The 22,048-nt window shown below is 45.0% G+C and overlaps 1 protein-coding gene across 1 annotated transcript in view; it reads left to right on the forward strand.

Annotated features, from left to right (window-relative positions):
* The window catches only part of LRIG1 (leucine rich repeats and immunoglobulin like domains 1), an 89,147-nt gene that overhangs the window by 45,901 nt on the left and 21,198 nt on the right, over positions 1-22,048 (forward strand). The window contains exons 4-7 of the mRNA XM_027889294.1: positions 15,187-15,324; positions 16,337-16,480; positions 18,727-18,870; positions 19,670-19,813. Of these exons, the coding sequence (XP_027745095.1) occupies positions 15,187-15,324; positions 16,337-16,480; positions 18,727-18,870; positions 19,670-19,813 (570 nt within the window). The remainder of the gene's footprint in view (positions 1-15,186; positions 15,325-16,336; positions 16,481-18,726; positions 18,871-19,669; positions 19,814-22,048) is intronic.

Here is a 22,048-nt window from a genome sequence, read left to right on the forward strand (position 1 = left end):
ACATTTTCCATAAAGGTTTTCTTTAATGAGCTTTACTTTGCATTCCCTGCTTTTGAGTTTTCCATACCTGTCTCCGTCACCCAAAACTTGCTTGACCCCATGTACGTGTGGACCATGGACCAGTTGAGTATATATGTGGGAATCTGTTGCAGAAGGAATTCTCAAAGCTCTCTGCAAGTCTTTGGATGTTCTAGGCTGCAGATGGACGCAGACATAACATATGTATCAAAAATGCTTTGCCCTAATACCCTGCCATGAAGTTTAGTTCAGTTTAATTATTCCTCGAAGAGTCAGTTTGTTTGCCTTGCACGTTGAAAATGCTGCCAAAGTCGTTCATCTCAACAAGAGCAAACATAAGGGACTTGATAAGGCTTTTAATAGAACAGAAGGGAAAAATAATCTATGTACGAGTTACCAAATAAAGACAGACATTAAATGCAAACATCTGTTAGTGCAAACAAAAGCCAGGAAATTCAGCTGGGAGGGGGAGAGACTGAATCTGGATTCATTCCGAAATTACATCGGAATAGCTGAGAGGAGAACCTTGCCTGAAATTCCCACAGCATTTGTAATTTAGCTACAGTTCCTAGACTTGGACATTTGGGAGTTGATGGCAGGATGTTTTCACTGACATGCTCTTGGCTGAGGGTTTCCCATATGAATGCAGGAGGAGTGTGTTAACTCTGTAGGCTCTCGAGGAGGTTCTGTTACCTGATCTGGTGGGGAAGGGGAGGATGGAAGAAATGGCCTATTTGTAGCAGAAATTAGTCTTGTTTATCTCTAACTTCCTTGCTGACTTGGCCTGGAAGGACTCTTAGCCTTGCCAGCATGCCAGGTAAGAGGAGGACTTGAGCTGCAATCAACCCTGTTACTGTGAATTCCCTACAAACCCCTGAGCTCAGCCCTTGCTCTGGGCCTGTCTCCGTTGCTTTGTCTACCTGCATGTGGGTAAATGCATGGAGGGTTCTGGGGATGTTTGCACAGGATGATGGAGGTGGATCCTTGTCCTCTGCCCTGGTTCCAAGGTAGCCAGCCTGGTTCAGGCAGCATCCTCTGACTCAGGCACACCAGCACAGGCTGTTGGGCAGCTGTAGAGCTCAGCCTGCTGACCAGACCTCTGGAGCAAGCATGGTAAACAGAGCACACTGTGCCACATCCTTAGCTGGCTAGGAATTAAGGAAGTTAACAGATTAAACACTTAAAAATAACTTTCTTTTGCTGGAAGTCTTTTAAGGCCCCAACCATTTAGGAACAAAGGGGATGGTGACCCACAACAGTCGGCTGTGTGTTAGCAACAGCTGAAGCTGTCTGAGATGCTTTGGCCCATCATCTTGCTCTGAATAAGCACAGATAACAAGGAAGTCAGAGAAGGGGTTTTTGGAGCAAAAGAGTGTGAAATAGGATTAGCTGATTCACAAGAAGTGAATCAGTGACACTGCAGTGTATTTACTGGGGAAAGCGAAATCAATAGGACTACTCTGCTGCCAAACTGAGCAGAAAAGTCTCTTGAAGAAAATCAATCTTCTTTACAGACTCATTAATGTAAAGATCAATTCACATTAAACTGTGATTAAACAAAGGGCTAATAGGTGGAAGGTAAGTGATCTACTGTGCCACAGGCAAAATATATCATGTAAAATTTGAAAACGAAATACACGGACAATTGGAAGATGGAAGTGGCAGGGAACATACAAGGGCTTCTTGAAAGGACTCGTGAGCTCAGATGCTGATTGGGGCAGCATGGTCCTCATGGAAAGAAGGGTACTCTATGGTATTCCATCTGGGTGTCAGGAGTAAGACAGGTCACAGACTGCAGCCAGTAATTTCTACATTGAAGTCATTACTATTTGACTTGCATGGTTTCTTGGAGAGCTTTTCCTCTAAGTGTTGGAGACTTTATTATAATTCTGGTTAAATTAGTCACGTGGTTAGTAACGTGACCCTTGTTTCTTGTCTGATTTTCTTTGTATCTCATCAGACCTTTGTACTAGATTAGAGTTGACTGGTTTTTGAGGTCCCTAACATGGCAGAATCAGGATCATACTATTGATCTTACTCCTGGAGCTGTTGTCTCATCCTTTCAAAGTAAAGGCTTGGAAAAGCAGCTGTTACTTTAGTTCTGCTTGCACTGTTTCACTTATGTTTGCAGAGACTTTCTGAAGACCCACATGGTCCATTAGCTTCTTTGAGCTGCTGTTTTCCTTCCACCCAAGACAAATGTGTCTTTCTGCGTGAGCTGAAACAATGCAAGCAGTTATTGTGCTCTGCTGATACAAGTGGATCTTGCTAATAAGACTTTCCTTCTGCAGGCTTGCCCAGCATCTGGTGATGTTGAGATGTGTGACTTCAGTTCATCTTTGCTTTTCAAATTAAGATGATGAAGACTTGCTTGAGCACAGCTGAAGCCTGAGCTGGTCTCTACAGGATTTGTGAGCTCACTTTTTGTTCCTGGCTAGGCCAGAGTAAAAACTTCTGTGTAGGTGGTGTTGATAGTTGGGAAGTTTGGCTTAAATAAGGAACTGAGGTTTGAGCTGACACCATAGTATAGACACAGCCTTGGAGGCCATTTGTGGCCTGGGATCCTGCTGTGCTAATTGCTGTACAAACACAACAACTGCCTTGACCCCCAAGAGATTTAATCTGCAAGTCATCTTTGCTGGATTTAAAAAGGGATGATCTAACAATTAGAAATAAGGAGACTGCTCTGTTAATTCCATCTGGGTCGCAGCAAGAGGTTTTGTGCTCATAAGCACAAAATCCAGATGACTCAGACGCAGCCGTGCGCGGGGTCTGGTTGAAGTCAGCAGGCTCTGACTGTGTGCAGGACGTGCCTTGGGCAGCTCAGAAAACCACGCTGCCTGATTACTGGCACAAAGAAAACTCTCTGGGAACTAAGGAAAGTGATACATGCAGGTTGCAGATACATAAGTGGGAGCAGATTCACCCCCCCCACCCCCTGTTTGCCTTGCGTGGGGGGATGTAATGTCTGCAGGGGCCAGTCCTCCAGTGTTTACTCAGGCAATTCCCCTTGGAGCTGGGAGACAGGGTTGTTTTCCGAGGGTTTGGTTCACAGTACAGGCTACACTACTGAGCTTCTATTTTTGAATGTGAATGTATTGACGTGGAAAAGGGAAGTAGAGCGAATGTTGGCAGATCAGCGTGCAGCAAAGATACCCTAAAACCCACCTCTTCTGTTTGTTTTGCTCAGTTTGTAATAATGCTTGGTGTGTAAAAGTCTGCAAATTTTTGAGGCCAAAAACTGCAGGAGCCTTTCCCAGTGGAGGAAATTCTCATTAATCATGTGCTCCCAAGCACTAGAAGAGATGCTGTTTTGACTTCTCTTTTGGACTGTTGGAACTGTTCTAATCATTTGCATGTCCTCTTTGAGCTTTTAGATATAACACGAGCACATGGAAATGGCAAAGGATCTGAGGCTGTTCCAGGGAAATGAGTAATCATTTCTTCTAGAAAAGCAACAGCAGTACAGCACTTGGTTATCAGACTCAACAAAAGAGCATCAGAAAGTAATCTGGGCACATATAGAGGAGTATAAAAATTGACCAGAGTCAAAAATAGTAAAAGTTGGTGGCAGCTCATGGAATAGTAGTTACACCTTGAGAATAAATACTTTGTTCAGCTGTGGCAGCTTCTTCTGTGAGCAGAGAATTGCTTTGAACTGGGTCAGATCTGCTCTGGTATCTGTATGCTGTTCAGCACATGGCTGGCACTTTTGTGTTTGTCTGGAGGAAGGAGAGGACACAAGTGGTCCTTTGGGACAGAGCACAGGGTTAGGAGTTGGAATCCTGGAACAGGATCTTTTTGTGTGTGACCCACGGATTCATTACATCCCAAGAACAAGTAAATTCCCGTTTGGGTGGATCTGCTCCCTCTGAGCTGAAGAATATCTACCTCAGGGCAGATGTAACTCATGAATGTAAAGCATCTCCTGGTGCATTTTCCAGGGGCAGGTGCATATTATGTGCAATGCACAAGATGGTTACCAAGTTCTGTCCCTCTGCAGATCAAGCCCAGATTAGTTCTTAGGGTTATTTGCAACCATGATCTTTTGTTAAGGTCAGTAGGAAAAATAGCTTCATATTTGAGCCTTAGAATAGGCCAAACTCTACTATTAATATCTGTGGTAGAGTGACTGTCTCATTTAATGGCATATGGCAAATAAAGCACATGTCTACAAAAGCAATTCCTTTGTTAGTCTTCACAGACTGAGCAGATTTCAAATATAAATAACTTGCTGAGTTGAAAGTTTCTTTAGCATGTTGGAGTTTCCTGCCTGAAAACTGCTAGTAATGGATATTTAGCTTGCTCAGAGGTGAGTAAAAGCACAGCTGAAGCTGCAAGAAAAGCAAGTTAACGTAGAAGTTTTCTCTCTGAAAGCTTGGGAGATTCAGTTTTATAATTGAATGTAACTAAAGTAACTAAAATTGCACAAAATCAGGAAGCTATCAGTATGTTTCTGTGCTTCCTTCCCCACTGAGATTGCCCAGTTGCAATGACAGCTGACAGTGAGGACTCTCTTGGTTGTTAGACCAGTGGTGCTTGCTCAGAGCATCAAACAGATGGACAGTGAGGGGGAAGAATGGGAGGGGGGTAGAATTGTGATTTTTAAGTAGGGTGGCATAAAGCACTTTCAGAGCACATCCATTTTGTTACCCTTTGAGCACCCTGGAAGGCTTGAGAATGGGCAGTGTGGTTTAGTTCCTTTGCATATAACAAGGCTTAAACTGTTTGAGCAGAGGTGTTAAAGAATGAATTCTGCCCTCATTTTACAAATGGGGCTTTGAACCACATCAGTTTTGTAATTTACTTTATCAACTCTACTACTCCCAAGGCTTCCATGGCACCATTAGAAACAGTGTAGAAAGTTTAGTGTAAACACTGTTCACTAAAATGTGATCCTGCTGTGTGCAGGTTGGAAAAAATTAGCAGGAAAAGCCTATAGAAAGCTCATTTTTACACGAATAAAAGCTGGCTATGTGCTGGATTTCCTGTTATTTGTAACCCATGTCAAATCCCCCAGTTAATTGCAGAGGTGAACAATAGAGATCATGTCAAAAGTTATTATCTTACTCTTGCAAAACCAGCCCTGCTGGGGGTGTGCAGCGTGGAGAATGTGATTGCTGGTTAAGGTAGACAAGAGAGTGATCTGTCATACCTTTAATGAAGTGATCACTGAGGAGGCCACCCTCCCTTCAGTGTGTGTGTAACTCTTGCTTGTTAACAGGAATTCCACATGAATATTGATTGGGAATAAGTGGTTGGGTGAGTACATGTTCTGCCTGTCAAACCATTTAATGTTCGATTGCACATCGGGGAAAATAGCAAAGGCAGCTGGAAAATGAAACAGGAGCACAGGGTGAAAAGACAACTGTTAGAGGTCAGATATGAGCAGAGAAAAACGAGTTGGGGAGAGGGGTAAAAGAAGAATCTATAAATGGCTCGTTTTTAGACTTAAAATACTATCTCCAGTCCATTATACTGCAGGTCACACTCCATGGAAGCAGTTGCTGAACTGCAGTCAGATCAAGGCATTGGACTTTCTTTAATCTTTCAGGTGCCTTGGAAAAGTAACGCTTTTGGTGGTCTTACTGAAGACTTTTTTGCCCTCAAGGTTGTTTTATTTAGAGAGCTATCATCTTTTTCAAAATCAGAGGAACTGAAGAAGTAAATGATCTTACTAAAGAAACTCGAAGAACTTATTGGCTCATTGGTGAACGCTTACCACCGACAAGTTCTGCTCCAGGAAAGCTTGAACAGTGTTTTACACCAGCCTGGCTTAGCACAGTAGCAGTTCTACTCCAGAGCTCAAGTTTTCTGTTCCCTGGATCTTTTTGGCACCTTGTTCTGGAGTTTGCAAAGCACCCTTCCTATTTGACGCGCTTTATTAATAACAGAGTGTCTAGACTTGTTAAGAGCAGCTATTTTCTTCGCTAGCTTGACCATTACTTTTCCACACAGGAGCTGTTCCTTCCTGCAGGCTGAGCAGTTCGAGCAGAGCTCGATGGAGTCTGCCCAGAGGCAATCCCAGTTCCGGTGACCTTGCTGACAGGACAGATAAGCCCTTTCAACAGAGCACAAGTGTGTGTCATGTTGGAGCAGACTAACCCGCCAGCCTATCTGCATCTCTCAAGTGTTAACAGGAGTTTGACTGGGCAGTCAAAAATGTGTTTCTTCAATTGCTGCCTCCTTCAAGGGGCAAGTCTTTTAGCAGCCTCTGCTGCAAGTTCAATGAGACTGATGGTCTGGAGAGTAGATGTATTCAAGTGTGTTGTCCTTTATTTACCTCCCATAGCAGCAGAACTCCTGTGTAGTTAAATCCACCGGGTTTTGCTGTGTTCCTGTCAGAGGTAGGAAAAGCTCCTGTGTCACGTGGCTTAGAGGCTCGGGCAGTGCCTATCAGGAAGTCTGCTTGCAGTTGCAATTTGGATTAATATTGCAGCATCGTGGGCAGAGCCATCACATTTGAGTTGCACTTAAATTGCTTCTCTGCCTGTGTATTTTCCCCTCCTCACTCCTGTGGAGAGACAGAAACAAAACAAAACCACCCACAAAACTCAGGCACTCGTCAGGCTGTGGTGGATCTTCTTTGATCGTTTATTACACAAAGAGAAACTAAAATCAGTATCAGGATTTAAGGATAAAAGTGCCTCCCTGCCTTGTGCTTTTGGACCTTCTTGGCTGTCGAAAATGTTGATTAAAAGCACAAAATTTGCAGTGAAAATGAAAGAAGGCTGCAGTTTCTGCCTGGGAGTGGGGCAGGATTACTGCTCCACATCCAGGCTGGATCTGATTTTTAGTGTCTGTTCTTCCTTATCACAAACTTGCCTCACCTTTGAGGTCTGTGATAACGGTGGGAGGGCTTGGGCGGCAGCACTGACATGAATGCTGTGCAGGTGTGGGGCTGTGGAGAGCAGGAACTCCTCAGAGCACTGAACTGGTGGGGGTGCAGCTGGCCTCTTTCTTGGCTTCAAGGAGTGGCTTATGCATTTAATTTGTGATAGAAGATTGAGTTTGGCTGGCATGTATCAGCAGCAGTAGAAAGCCCTTGAGGTAAAAGTGCAAGAGGAAAAGCCAGTGGCAGAGTAAGAGAGTAGCAGACTGAAGATGTAAGATGTAGAACATGGAAACATTGACCTGACTGTCATCTGCCAGCAACTGAATGACCCCTTTCAAATACTGATGCAGCCTTTCCTTCAAAGAGACTCTGCTGAGCCCACGACCCCATTCAGGCAGCTGGTGCAGAGCCATGTGGTTTCCTGCATTCTTGCATGAAAACTGCCATTTGCCTTATATGACTCCCCTTCCTTTTATTCCCGTAGGACAATTCTCCTCCTTAGCAGAGTTCAGCACTCAGAAGAGCCTCTCGTCTCCTTTGCAGCCCTTCTCAGAGCTTGCTCCAGACTGAGGTCAGGGGATGTGAGAAGTGACAGGAGCAGTGGTGTGGACTGAGAGCTGGAGAAGGGAGTGAAGGACTAGCACATCTGTGAGTGCTTGCAGACCGGCTGTTTCAAAACCAGCATTCATTATGCTGAGTGGCTAAGAGCTCCTCTCCCTCCCTTGTGCTGTGGAAGTGGCCAAACTGCATTTCAGGGATGCGCTCAGTGGCTCTGAAGATAATCACTGATGAGAGGTTTGAGGTAGAGCTGCACACAGGGCCATGAGGTTTGTGCTCTGGTATTGAGTTCAGAGAAGTTCAGGGAAGCTCCTTACAGAGAAGCTGTGCCAGACAATGAAAGATGCTTTGCACAGCCTGTTTAATGGATCTGTGCCCTCTGTGAATGCATCATTTAAAAAGCTGCTGCAGAGCACAGTCTTGATGAAACATCCAGTGTAACCAGAAGAGAGCAGGTCCTCTGAGAACCACCCAGTTGCTGATGGGGGGACTGTGCCTGTAACAGAGACTGTCTTGTCTTCAGGAATCTTAATTTGCTTTGATGTCATAGCAGGTTGTGTAATCTGCTGAAGAGATAAGACAGCTTCTGTTTTAAAGATGACTAACTTCTAATCCTGCCTGTCCCACACATTTTGCTCTCCTAGTGGAATGAAATTCTGAAGGCTTAGGAACTTGTGTATTGCAAAAAAATATCCAAAATCATTTGGTGGCAAGTCAAAATCCAGTGAGAGTAAATGGAGATCAGAGTGAGGGAGAGATGTTTTAAAAATTACACGACTTACTTCAGTGGATCTAGCGCACAGCATAAGGTCATCAAAGAGTCAGAAAGTTTTACATAAACAGTGCTAGTGCAGAATTATTCACAGAGACTATGTATCTCGCTGGATGTGGTGGTTTTGGTTACATTAGAAGAAAGGCTTTCCTTCATGCTGTTCATACTGAACCCAACAAAACCCCTTAATGATCATCAGATATGTCCAGTTGCTTATGTCCAGTTGGTATGGAAGTCTCCAAAGAGTATGCTTGATCTCCACCATGTGGAGTATGCTTGCTCCATGTGGCTGCCTTATGAAAGAGCTGTGAGAGGGTGCCTGGCAGGAGGATAACATCTGCCCCATGGTTGGGTACCCAGGGTTCAGGGATTCTCCGAGGCCACGCTTGAACTGCTGCAGGGTCAGCGGTTACAGTCTGTCAGTGTGAGAGGCAGATGAGCTTGGTCCTGTGAGTGACCACAGAGGAGCCTTTAATAGACAGTGAAAACAGAGCCCTTGGGTCACACTGGTCTCACATGAATAGTCCTGTTGACTGCAGTGGAACTATTTGCGTGAGTAATAGTTTGCTTGTGGGAATAGAGAGTTCACAGCACAGCCCTTTGCAGGTGGCCACTGCTCCCGGGCCCAAAGGGGTGAAGTAGCAAATCTCATCTCCCAGGCTGCTTTCTGCCTCCAAACATCCACGACCTGGAACAGAGATGCAGTCACTTCACTGTGAAAGGTTGCATTTTTTTCCACCCCCTCCTTCTTAAAAAAAAAACCCCAACAGAACTCACATTGTTTTTTGAACCCCCTGTCTTGTCCCAGCTGCGTGGGGGGTAGTTTGCTTTATGCTTCTCTATCCTCTAAACCACAAAACAGGGTGAGAACGTGACCTGATAAATAAAGCCCCTGACATATACTTGTTTTGAAGCTGATGTACAGCAGATGAAGAAATGTCTGCCATAGTTTGATATAGTTGGAGCAGCTCCCTCAGCTTGTTCTTGCATTACTGTTATATGTGATGTGAAGTGGAAAACTGTAAAAGGGTTATGGGTTTTGGTTTGCTGCATCTTAGAAAGACCTTTATTTAAAGGAATACTAGAGGGAAGATCCTGACATACAGTCTTGGGCAGAGCATGTAAACCTTTTAGGGAAAGTTTGGATATCTGTAAAAAATTGTGCGAGTGGGGTTTTTTTTTTGTGGTTTGGGTTGTTCTGTTTTTTATTTTTTTCTTTTGTGGCTGACCCTAAAATGCAGTGGCTGCCTGGCCTGCCATTGCTCTGCTCTTGTTGTGCGTGCAGCCAGCACCTGAACAAACAGAGCTGTATCTGCCACAGCCTGGGAATCTGCCAGGATTCCTCAGGGAAGGAGTGATTCAGAGCATCTGAGAAAAGTGGGGGCTGCTGCCATGCATCCTTGCTTCCTGCCCAGACAGTAACCCAGGCAGCCTTACCCTGAAAGGACAGTGGTGCTGTTCCCATAAGCAAATACAGCACGTGTTGGATAAAAATACACATTCTTGTAATGGTCCAAAATCTTGTGCCTCGTGGATTATCGTGGAGAGGCTTGATGTGACAGTGCAAAGTGTCATACAGTGTCAGTGGGGCTTCCCAGAGCAGCTGGGAGATGTGGGGGCTCATCCACTTTGGGAAGTTCAGTTTTTCTGGGATGTGAAGAAATAGAGGATGGTGTGCCACAGACTTCCAGCATGTCACCTGCCTGTGTTGACTTCACCTTCTGCTGCAGACAGAGCTTCACCACTGCAAGGAGATATTTCATCAGTTACAGTACAGAAGAAAAATCTTTCTGAAATAAAAGTCTTCGGAAGTAAAAAAAATGAGTAAATATCTATGAGTAGATGTTAAAGTTGCCTAAGAAGCTTTAGGAACCCATGTCTTCGATCTTCTTCAGTGTCTCTAGGAGGATCAGTACTGGATCTCCATCTTCTCTGAGGTGAGGAGAAGGAGGGCAGGTAGTTCCAGGCATCATTTAGTCACAGTGTATGTGATCCCTCTCCTGTTTCAATGCCTTTGATCTCCCTCTCTTTACATGGCCAGTCTCTGTCGCCAAACCTTGCCTGTCCTTCAGTAGCAAACTCCATAACCCTTTCTGGCTCCAGCATTTAGTTTGTTCAGTACTTTCCCAGTATCAAAATATTAACCAAACCTTCTAAAATCTCTCTCTTTCTAGCCTTGTGATTTCCCTCGTTTGCTAATTTTGAGAATGTGCTGCCATATTAATAGAACCCTCCCCGAGGTGCGGAGCCTCTCGTTTGAAACTCGGTTTTATTTTTGATGCCTGTAACAGGTGCTGGTTTAATAGGTTTGCTGTATTGCAGCTTTCCCTTTTTTCTGGTGAGCCCAGCCAGATCTGTAAGCTGACACTACATGAAGGCCAAGCATGTGACTTCTCCCTGCCTTTAGCCTCGCTTCGCACCGAACATTTGCGCCGCAGACTCCCAGCAACTCAGGCAGCCTTAATTCAAGCTTTGTCTAAACCAGGAGGTTTTGTGCTGATTGTATTTAAATCAGTCCATCCAAAGCCTCTCATACATTCCCAGCTGAGGGTCTGCTTGCTTTGATTTTCCGCTGTCAGCTTTCGAATGGGCAGCTGCTGGGGGGAGTGGAGGTGGCTCAAACAACAAAGGAGCGTGTTTGCACTGCTCTCTGCATCGATTTCACACAAGGAGTTTGAAGCCACGGTCTAAATTAAACTGATTAGTGTTCTCCAAAGGACGGGCTTGCTGCAAAGAAAAAGGTGAATTCTTCTCCTATTAGGTCTCGTGGAAAATGTTTCACAGCCTGTTTATCAAATAAATATTCACAAAGACGCTTCGAACGAGGAAACCCACTGGGATTAAAGTGTAACTTTACCTCTAAAATACAAGCTGAGATTCCTGGAAATGCTGCAAGCCTTTGACTTTGCGCCACCTGTTATTTTCCTGCTACCCCCTTCGGCTCCCTCACGATTCAGAGCAAACCCAAACACGCTTTGGCTTCGCTGGAACTTTCTGCTTGTTTTTCTCAGCCCGGAGGAGCAGAGAGCGCGCGTTCGCTTCCTGACGTCCTCACGGGCTTGGTTCAGCAGAGAGCTGGCTGAGGTTAACCCAGATCTCCTGTAATCCTGAGGGGGTCTCTTCAAGAGCACTGCAAAGTGCAGGGGCTAAGAGGCTGTGCTCCCTCGGGGTGTTGAGGCTGGGTGCTGGCGGGTTAAGCTGAGAAACTGCAGAGTGACTCCCTCCAGCTCCCCTCTCTTCCTCTGCAGCTGGGGCTGACTCGAGGGTGAAGCAGTTCCTGAACAAGTGCCATATGTGCAGACCTCGGAGTCTAAAAGTAATCCATTGCTGACTCTGAGTTACCTTAGCTTGGCACAGAGATGTTACAGTTCAAGGCCTGTGTTAGCTGCAGATGAGGTGTCTGTGGGAATGACGTTGGGTATGAACTGGGAAGTTCGGCTGTTTTCACCAGATCCTCCCATATTCATAAACAAACCCAAATGGACTTGGATGGGCTCCTTAGTTGCTACGATTCCTTTTCACTTGAGCTGCTTTGACTCCAGGTTTTTAGTCCTCAGCAAAGGCAGTTCTGCACTGTCCTAGCTGGGTAGTGCTTTTCCATACACATTGGTAAACCAGAGGTAGAGAGGGGTTAAGGAACTTGCCCAAGGCAGATGAGTTGGTGCCAGGGCTGGGAATAGAAACTAAGAGACTTGGCTGCTGCTCCAGGCTCTAATTGCACAATCTCACATTGAAGCCCTGTCATCCTATACTCTTGAGGTAACACTGGCTGAAGTGAGGCAGGGAAAGCTGTTTCCAGACTGCGATACCTAAGGAGTGGGGAAAGGAAAAGACACCTGGAGGCAAATCGGTTGTGCAAGCACCAGTTATTTGTGCTTTCCTGCCTGGTTTCAGCAATTGGTACTAAAATCTGATCTGTCACCTTTGAAGCCAACCAAGTGTAAACTAAGGAGCTAGTTGGGAAAAATCCAGCCCTTCTCCAGTCAGTGATAAAGAGAAGAGGCAAAGTCATAACATCACTGGTCTTTTTTTTCCTGTAAAACACCCTTGTGATGAGCTGGGGCACAAAGGCAGGAGAGCTGAGGGGATCCAAGTAATAACAGGAAGGGTTAAATCACATTTGGGCTCCTACCAAAAGAATGAAAAATAAATTGTAATCAAGCTAGTAAAAGGTTTGGGCAATGTTGCCTTCATATCACATGCTGTGTATAGGAAAAGTCAGCCAGGCTGGCTTTGTTTGAAGTGCAGTGCTTTGAGAGGGTGCAGTGCTTTGCAGCGAACTGTCTGACATTCCCCAGCTGGGACTGGCCCGGGATGGTGTTTGGAGCGGAGAGTTACATTTGGAGTCAGCCCATGTTTGAAGGAGACAGGGAGAGAAGGGAGCCTGTTTTTTTCCTGTGTAAAATAATGCATCCATCTCGTCTGCCAGCTGCAGCACATGAAAGCAGGAGGCAAACAGACAGAAGTCACCTGGAAACTGCTAACATGGCTCAAACAAAATTTCTTTCCTGTCCTTTTCTTCCTTTCTTAAAGTCTGTCTTCTGGGACGGGCTGGGAGATCTGGCAGGCGGGCAGATTGGATATATGTTGAGCAACCAAAGCAGAGAAATATTAATACTCCAAAAAAATAACATTGGCTTCTGAAGAGCACTTCATGTCCAAATTCGCTCTGTGCTCTCAGTCCCTTGCAGACTTAACTGCCCTGTGCAGAGATTGTCAGGTGATTTATGGATTCTCCAAGTTCGTTTGTACAAGCCTTCATTTCCTGTTAATTTACGGCCAGATTCATCTCAGCCATCACGGCCTCGATGAGATCAGAGCTGAACTCACAGCCCCTGCTTCAGGAGAGCTCAGGGTTTGCTTTCAGTTATGTCTGCGTTGAGGTGCTTTCCTGAATCAGGCTCGCACACGCATTTATTGGACTCTCTGCTTTTGAGGTGGAAAAGAAGACTGAAATTTTTGAACTTACTGATTCTACTAATTGAGTTAATTGAAAAAAACCCACAACTAGTCCTTGGGGGAAAAAAGCTCCTTCTGCCTCCGTGTGTTTAGTTAATGGAGACGACAAAACTCTGGGTATAGTGATTTTTCTTGTATTTTAGTCTCAGTATAGTATAGATTCAGCGGGCCTTCCTTCTCCTGGGTGCATGAATGTGAAAATTCACTCTTTATTTCTAGCTGTAAATTGATAGTGGTCATTTGGATAGCAGCCATGTCATTGTCTTTTATACAGTTTGTGGTTGTAGAGACCTGTTGTGCCTGTAACCCATGGAATAACCAGTTTGGAGATACAAATGATGGCTTTCCTTTGATTTTCTTGACACCTTGTGTCCTTGTATCAGCAGCATACTGCTGTAGTGATGTAAGATTGGTCCTTAATGTTTTGTGAGCCTGCACTGAATTAAGTATCATTAAAACTCCTCAGTCAAAGCAGCATTTCTGTGCCTGTTTCCCCAGTGCTGAGGGAGGGTCATGTGCTGGCTATTTAAAGGGTGAGTCTCCAAAAAGCAAATTGTTCTGGGGTTGCTGATTTTATCCTCTTCCTGTTGCAGACACCAGCAAATGTGGTGGTGAAACAATCTGGTTTTAATAACCACGAGGGTAAAGAAGCAGATCACGGTGTGGGGAGCAGGTCCTTTGCCACGTGCTGTTGGCATTTGCTGCTGGAGGGGGGAGGTTTGCTTTGAAAGGGGCTTGTCTGAACCCCTGGAAGAGCCTGAATTTGGGGTGAGGCTGGAGAAGACAGGCTCCTAGGCAGCTGTCAGCTCCAGTGCCTGGAAGGCTGTGGTCAGTCATCCTTCAGTTTTCTGTTTCAAAGAGCTGATGCTTTGTCAGGAGAACTGTGACTTGTGTTCAGGAGTTCTTCCACTGGCTGCTGTCTCCTCCTCTGCTTACCCAGTAGGTAGCTGGATGGATTAAGGCTCGGAGCTTGTCTGAACTCTCTCTGCTATCTCTTATTATTCAGCAAGTTCCCAAGTGTCTGGTGAGCGTCTGTGTTTGGAGTGCCTCACTCACAGCCTTGCCAGTAATATCAGTGACTGGTCTGAATTCACATCAGGCATGTGCTCTACTTCTTGTGACTAATGCACAATGTATTTTTTTAATTGATTAGTGTTCTTCTACTGATTCAGGCCAGAAAGGAGTCAGAGGAAAGGGATTTTTTTGTTCGACGTTGTTGAGTACAGATGAGTTTTAAAGGTATTTAACTGTTTGGTGGCTGTGGAGACACAGCTTGTAGTACCTTCTCCAGAGAAAAACCTTAGATTGAATCCTTCAGGCTGTACTGCAGCAATCACAGGTGATCAGTGCAGGGTCTGATCTGTGGTCAGGTCTGATCCTTGGGCAGATCTGGCAGTGCAGAGTTATCCTGATGGTACAGTGGGACAAAAGTAGCAAAAGATGAGGAAACACTTGCAAGAACGTTTGCAAATCCTGTTATAGTATTTCTCTGTGTTACAAATCACTGTAACATAATGCAAAACTGGGAATTTTCAGAAGAATCCTTAGGAATCAAGAAAACAATGTTTTGTAACTTTTGTTGAGGTTGTATTTACTTCTCTATTTCCTTCTCTGAAAGTCCCATCCTCTGAATAACATTGGCAGCATTCCTTGCCTGCGGGATTAAAATCCAGCCGTGCAGTCCTTGTGTGTAACAAATCCATTTTGGAAGTGCAGGCCTGTAGAAGAACGAGCCCAGATGATTGGAAGAAAAACTGATGAGTGGAGTCAATAGTTCTGCAAAGGGGAAAGGGGGTGTGCCATAGCAGGAAAAGTGTCTTAAAGCCTTCAGATACCTGTGAGCTGGTCTCTGGACAGAGGAGCAGTGTGGGGATTAGGGAGTGGCTCTCTGGGTTGGGTTTCTCCTCCAACAGCTGTTGAGGAAGCACCATAACTGAGTGTGCAAACTCAGGGCCAGCCTGGGGACCTGCAGCCCGCCTTGAGTATTCTTTCTGTTTTTGTAAGAGAACCAAATAGTTTCTGTTTCTGCTCCTGACCCTTTCAGGCATCACAACAGGATCCGCAGCATTGAACCAAGTCAACTGCAGCCCTACGTTACCCTGGAAACGTTGGACCTGAGTTTCAATGACATCACGGAAATCCGAAACGGCTGCTTTCCACAGGGACTTCACATAAAGGAGCTGTGAGTTTTTCTTGTTGGGAACAGCTTTTGTTGAGTTACCCTAGCAGAGGAAAGGGCCTCAAACCTTTAAAAAAAGGGAGAAGTAATGGATATAAGAAGTATGGGATTATTTGTCAGGATTTTAAGTGCAAAGGAGAATTAAAAGGCAGCACACTGTCTCTACTACCATGTTATCTTTTGAATGTTGTCTTTTTGGTTTCTTATGTATTTCTATGAATACAGATTATTACTATGTTGCAGAGAGAAGGTATCCTGCATCCTTCAGGTGTGGGTGATTTACATCTGCAAACCACCTACAAGCCAGCAGAACTGTTCATGTCTCTTCCCCTGTAGGAAGTCTGTGTGCTGTTTCCCAGATCAGCCCATGTGCATCTGGAAGAGTGGAAGGAGAACAGCTATTTTGTCATTAAAGTGGCCACTGAAAGAGCAGAGACGTCTCATTAGTTATCAGAAGAAAGCTGGGGGTTAAGCAGAGTAACACCCTCCCTACAGAGATGTTTGCCTATTCAGAGAAACGTAAAATAATCTGTATTTTAGGTACCTTTGAAGCAGTGCAGGCAAATAACTTGCCTGCATTAAAGTTTACACTTAAGTTTCTGGTGCTGGTTGTAAGAGGGTATCAGAGAGTGGTGGTGTGATGTAAATTTGCCTGTTGTCCTGTAAAAACAGCCTCTCTGGCTAAGATTAGGATCCAAGTAAGAAAGAGCCCTGGGACACATACTGAGGGAAAACCAGGGAATGAATAGAATCATCCTGCACTGGAATATTCTCCAGTTTTTGGCTTCCACTCCTGATTGCCTTGCTCTAAAGTAGGAGGGTATCAAGGAGCTCTTGGGAAGTGCCCAGGGATTCTCCACATTCATCTGAGGCTCTGTGCTCATTGTGCAGCCAGAAATCCAGCTGGTTTGAAGCCATCGCTGTAATTTCACCAGCCTGTCTCGAGACCGACTAAATGCTGATAAAAGGAGATTTCTGACAGAACTGTTCATTTTTCTGCTGTGATTTATTGCAGCTACCTGGGGAGCAACAGAATCAGCACCCTGGAGCCTGGTGCTTTTGATAGTCTGTCACGGTCCCTGCTAACACTTCGTCTGAGTAAAAACAGGATCACTCAGCTTCCTGTCAAGGCGTTCAGGCTACCCAGGCTAATACAACTGTGAGTAGAAATGTCCACTTTAATTAAGCTCAGCCCCACTTTATGGAGACAAAATGTCCCTGAGGATATACACCCACCAAATGTCACCCTTCCTCACCTGCTGTCTGTAAAATGTAGAATACTCTATGCCGCAGTCCCCTGCCAGCACCTAGTAAAATATGTTGGGAGGGGGTCCTTTTTGTCTTGTAACTGTTGGCTTTTCAGGCCACCTTTTGGATCAGCTGGGAAAGGGAGGGATGCTGAAGCAGACATCAGCATCTTGTGCACTTGGCAGAGTGAGACAAATCCATTCCCTTGCAAGCTGCTGTGACGTCTGTGGTGCAAGAGAGGTTTGGGAAGATGTTTCTATTGCGAGTGACAGAGCTCAGATACCACGTTAGTTTTTCAAGACCACACAGGTATCTTTATGTGGCAATAAAAATGCAATCAGGGAAGGTTGTTAAACTGTGCAGTGATATTTGGGCAGAGAAAACAGCACTTGAGGTGAGTTAACACACACGTCGTCGTTGTCCTGCTTGCATGGGGACACACAGACATCTGCAGCTGTAAACATGCTCTGTGTGTAAAAAAGTAGCACTAATTGTTTAGCTTTTCCCTTCTGCTGCCGTTGGAGAAACGGGCCCAGCCTGAGGCTTTTTGCAATCTTTCCATCAGATTTGATAGGCAAAAGGTCAACCTCTGTCTGTTAACATAAAGTCCTCACAAGCTGTTGGAACTCACACCTCTAAATGGCAGGGGCAGGTCCTTAAGCCGTGGTGTTCCCAAGGAATGTGTGTGCATTTGTGCTTACATGCATGCAGGATTTATAGCGAATTTGGGGTTGAACGGGGTGACACAGCAGCAGATGCATCTTAAAAGTCTGTTACCTCTCCTTTGGAAGTTACTGTCCATTGAGTGAGAGCTTGTAACCCCCTGTGTTTGACTGCATTATGTGCAAAACTGTAATAGAAACAACTCAGTCTGTTTAGGAACGCAGTTTGCACTGAAAGTTGGAGTAATTGGTACTCTTAATGACAGCCTCACAGCTGGTTGTTTAACCCTGTGGATAAACATGAATGAATTGCAAGTTATACAGATTGATGTGTTGTAGAATTTGTGTACTTTTTCTGGCAAAGCCTGTTTCACTAATAGCCCAGGAAGTGCAGTATGACAAGGGACTTGAGGCCTGCAAAGTCTTAATTGCTCAGTTGACTTTAATTACACTCAACTTGAGTGCAAGTTCAACATTGTTTTTTTTAGGCAGTTGAAGAGTAAGCTAAAAGTTTCTATGGCTTCCTCATCTTTTCCAAAACAAGTTCTGATGTTGTAACTTCCACCATTTTCCTCAACACAAACGCTGACTAGGGAACTACCCTTAGGTTAGTCTTGTATGTGTGGGAAAGTATCCATTTTAAAAGCTCTCACTTCAGCTTTAGTGCACCGTCTTGAGGTTTTCCACTGACTTTATGGAATTGGCTTTTCAGCTGGTATGTCTGGGTCAAGCAATCCGTAAGACTGTTTGATATAGATTGGTAAAGTGTGCTGTGATTGTGTTCATACTGCTATTCAGAAAAAAAGGTAGTCCCAAAATTTAGGAGTCCTTCCCCACCCAAGGAAAAGAAAAAGAAATTTAATGAACCAAGTTGGAGAACTTTGTATACACAAAGTACTAAGACTGTGTTGTTATTGGAAACAACTTGTTTCACTCTTTATTAGTTTCTTATAGTAGAAAAAAAAATGTGAAATTTGTCAGGGGAACTGAAAGCTTTCCTTTCAAACTTGGCCATAAAGTTTCCCCTTAAGCCCACAGTTCTTCGGGCACCTCACCTGGATTTTTCAGACCACATTTTTACTGGGCAATTACGAATCCTGTAAAAACAGTGGGTTGTAAGGGAAATAATGCTGATGTTTGGCTGTACTGGTTCAAATGGTGTCTGCGCTTGAGACAAGATGAAGTGTGAAAATTGATGAAAAGGATCAATGGCTTAAAAGAAATGCAGAGAAAGGAGGGATGAAGAGGAATTGCTGCAGTCTGTTATTCCTCTATAGTGAAAGGCTGTCCCAGGGTGAGTTTATTTAAGCAATCACACCCAGCTGACTTCCCTGGATAGCTCTGGGATTGAAAGTTTCCGGTGCATTTCTGCTGTCTCCGGGGAATGGTTGACAAGAGGAGTTGTTGGCATTGCTGTCCCCATTGTGTGCTGCACAGATGACTTCGTGAGAAAGGACTGGGGTTTAATAAACTTATATGGCCTTGGTGATTTTAGGGAGCTGAACCGGAATCGCATCCGCCTGATCGAAGGCCTGACATTCCAGGGACTGGACAGCTTGGAAGTCCTGAAACTCCAGCGCAACAACATAAGCAAATTGACTGATGGAGCTTTCTGGGGTCTAGCCAAGATGCAAGTTCTGTAAGTTTGAGAGAGGGGTTGTTTTCCCTTAAACAGACAGGACTTTACCTGCTTTCCTGTCCTTCTCTGCATTTTAGCGAGCACCTGTGCCAGTCCTGGTGCTTCTTCCTATGTCCTGCATGCCCAGAGCTCTGCCATGCTGCAGCAGTTTCTCTTTAGCTGACCCACAGTTTACTAAAACTCAGTGCTTTACCAGGTGTTCAGTCAAAAAAGTCCTGTTGCTTGTGAGTTTTCCTTTGAAAGGTTGACGATTTGAACATTCCATGTGATCTCCACTGGTCTTTGAATAAAAGCTTGTCTGGCTTCTGCAAATTTGTTTTGACTGACACGTGGGAACTCTGTGTTGCAGACGTGATTATTCCACCTCCTGGCATACCTGGAAACCAAACTGCCCTATCTAGATGATGCTTTCTTTCCATACCAGGGAACAAATTGATTAGTCATTGCAGAGAAATGCCTGAAGCTTCCAGCATGCTTGGCTTTCAGGTGTGTTTGCAAGGTCACAAGGCAGCATGTTTCTGGATGCTGCTGTCACACAACTGACACTCTGCAAATATAAACTTGATTGGGATGCTTTAAACCCAGTTTACTTGCAGTGGAACTTATGTCTGCAGTCACAGCTCCTTCTGGGCATTTCCTTCGTGTTGTCCTTGGATTTCTTTCTATCCTGCATTTGACAAGAAATTCCCACACGTGCACGCATCCACATGGGTGTGTAGAATTCCAGTTCTTGCTGGAAATTCTCCAGCGTTTGACCAGTGCGGCTTATCTGTCAATTCCTTCTGATTTTTCTCCACAGCCACCTGGAATATAACAGCCTGACAGAAGTAAACAGCGGTTCTCTCTATGGCCTTTCCTCTCTGCACCAGCTTCACCTCAGTAACAACTCCATATCCCGCATCAACCCCGATGGCTGGAGCTTCTGCCAGAAGCTGCATGAGCTGTAAGTTGGTTTCTGTTGTGTTGTGTAATGTTGGCATGAAAGGGGAGTAAGGAATTGTCCCAATCACAAGGCTTGCAGCTCCCACTCTATCAACCTGTAGAAATGCAGGAGCTGCAGCCTCTTAAGTGATGCCCTCGTTATTTATGATGTTATGACCTTCAGAGCACCTGATTAAAATATGTTTACACGAGAAACAAAGACTAGAACCCACTAGAAGTACACAGTGCCAAAAGACCTGGAGAGTTTGTGAGCTGTGGCTTGCCAATGCTTTTAGCTAGAGAGTTACGAGACGTGTAAGTTGCCATATAATGACTCTACAGCCTGGAGGAAGCTTTGCTTTACCCTGTGTATTTACGAAGAACAATCATGTTTTTAACCAGCAGAGATTTGGCCCTTTAAAGGCAGTTCTCCTGTTTACACTTTACCCCTTCCTCTAGGGTTCAGTTGTTGAAAAGTAAATACATTGGCTTTGCTCTCCTGAGGTTTCCAGCTGTGAATACAGCGTGTTTGATAAATGAAAGAAAGCCTTGCTGCTGAGGACAGCCCCACGAGGGTGTCTTTTGGGTCTGTGGCACTGCTTAATGCCTTTTTGAAGAGGCACACATGGACTTGCAGTATTTACAGAAGTAGCTGTCATCCCCTCGGTGGGACTGTGGAAAGATTCGCTTTTTTCTCTGGAGAGCTTGACACATATGGTTAGTGGGACTGTAATTCATTCTGCTCGGTGCTCAGAAATGTTAAACATTGTTAGGGATTCTCCTATCCACCACAAAGCACGGTGAAGCAGCTTCCTGCTGCCAGAGGCCTCGCTCTGGACTCATGTTAGGTTGGTGTCTGCTCACCCAGCTGTGAGCCCTTAGACTTATGGGCTGTGGATTCAGAGATAGGTGGGCATGAACCATGTAATTCCTTTAAGTTTAGAATTAACATATTAGCCCTGTGATTAGCTGTTGAACCCAAATTATTCATTCGGATGTAGGGGGTGCAAGGAAATACTTTATTTTTAGTTTTAGTTAAATACCTGTGTGACTGTTTAATTACCTAATTTTTCAATTTACTGCAAAACTGCCCATGCCTAAAGAGCTCCTTTTCTTGGCCCAGGGCTAATGTCAGAACTCTTTTAGGGAAAGCTATGCTTGTCTTTTCTACCTGACACTGTCCTGCAAACCCCCAAGGTTTAGACTGGAGGTTGCATGTCGTGCTGAGTCCTTTATTTGTCAGATATGGATTGGGATCTCATCCAGCTTAGGGGCCATCCTGTGCAGTAACTGCAGAAACCCAGTGCAGGAGTCACTTGTGCTGGTGCAGGATGGGGTAGATTTGGAAATGTGAGGTGGTGGGAGCCATTGGGGTGTGCTCGGCCTGACAAACAGGATTGTGCTGGAGTGTGAGGCCAGAGACGACAGTGACTGAGATGTGAAAGGCGATTATGTGGGCGTTAGCACACAGCCCTGCAAAATATTGCAAGCTCTTGCAGGTGTTGCCTTAAGGGTAAGGCTGCTGCAGAGAGCCATCAGATCTCCTAACTGAAACTCCCACAGACTGAGAGTTTGTGGAGTATTTGTAGGAGAGGTCTGCTCTGAAACTGAAGGGTGAGGAAAGGAAGCAATGGATACATCCAGACTGACTCGTGCACTTCATTAAATGTGAATGTTTCATTCCTGATTGAAAGATCCTTGCTCGTCTCCACTATTGCTAAATCTATTGGGTTTCAGTTACCAGAAAACACTGTGTGTGGTTGTAGAGGGAGTGAATTTCAATTCTAAGGAAGGAGTTGGTCATCTGAAGAAGAAGTTGTTCCTCATTCAGTTGCCGGGACAAAATGTGACCCCAAGGCTCGGGTCTGATGTAAAAGCTAACAAGGAAAGAAAGCTCTTGCCTTGTTATGAGCATGAGAAAGGGCTGATTGTACTCACCAGTCAGGTGCTAGAACATCAGCATCATGGAAAAACCCACAGTGGGAGCATAGGATTTCACCAGAGGTAAATGATGACTTGGCTGCCGGGTCTTTCCTCTTTCACTTTTTATCCGTAGTTTGGTCAATGGGAATGAAGTGTGTCAGATGTACCTGGTCCAGAACTGGCTGGCAGCAGGACACTGCTGAGGAGGGAAACCTGCTGTTTTGCAAATTGGCCTGTCCCATGGCAGGAAGCAGAGCCCTGGCACACTGAAGAAGCCACTGCCAGGTGCAATAGCTCCTGAAACCTTCCACGTGGGTGCACCACTGGGGGACTC

This window comes from Empidonax traillii, unplaced genomic scaffold (assembly GCF_003031625.1).
Source record: "Empidonax traillii isolate 1590-97213 ecotype Southwest subspecies unplaced genomic scaffold, ASM303162v1 scaffold258:size685985, whole genome shotgun sequence".
Classification (NCBI taxonomy): Eukaryota; Metazoa; Chordata; class Aves; order Passeriformes; family Tyrannidae; genus Empidonax; species Empidonax traillii.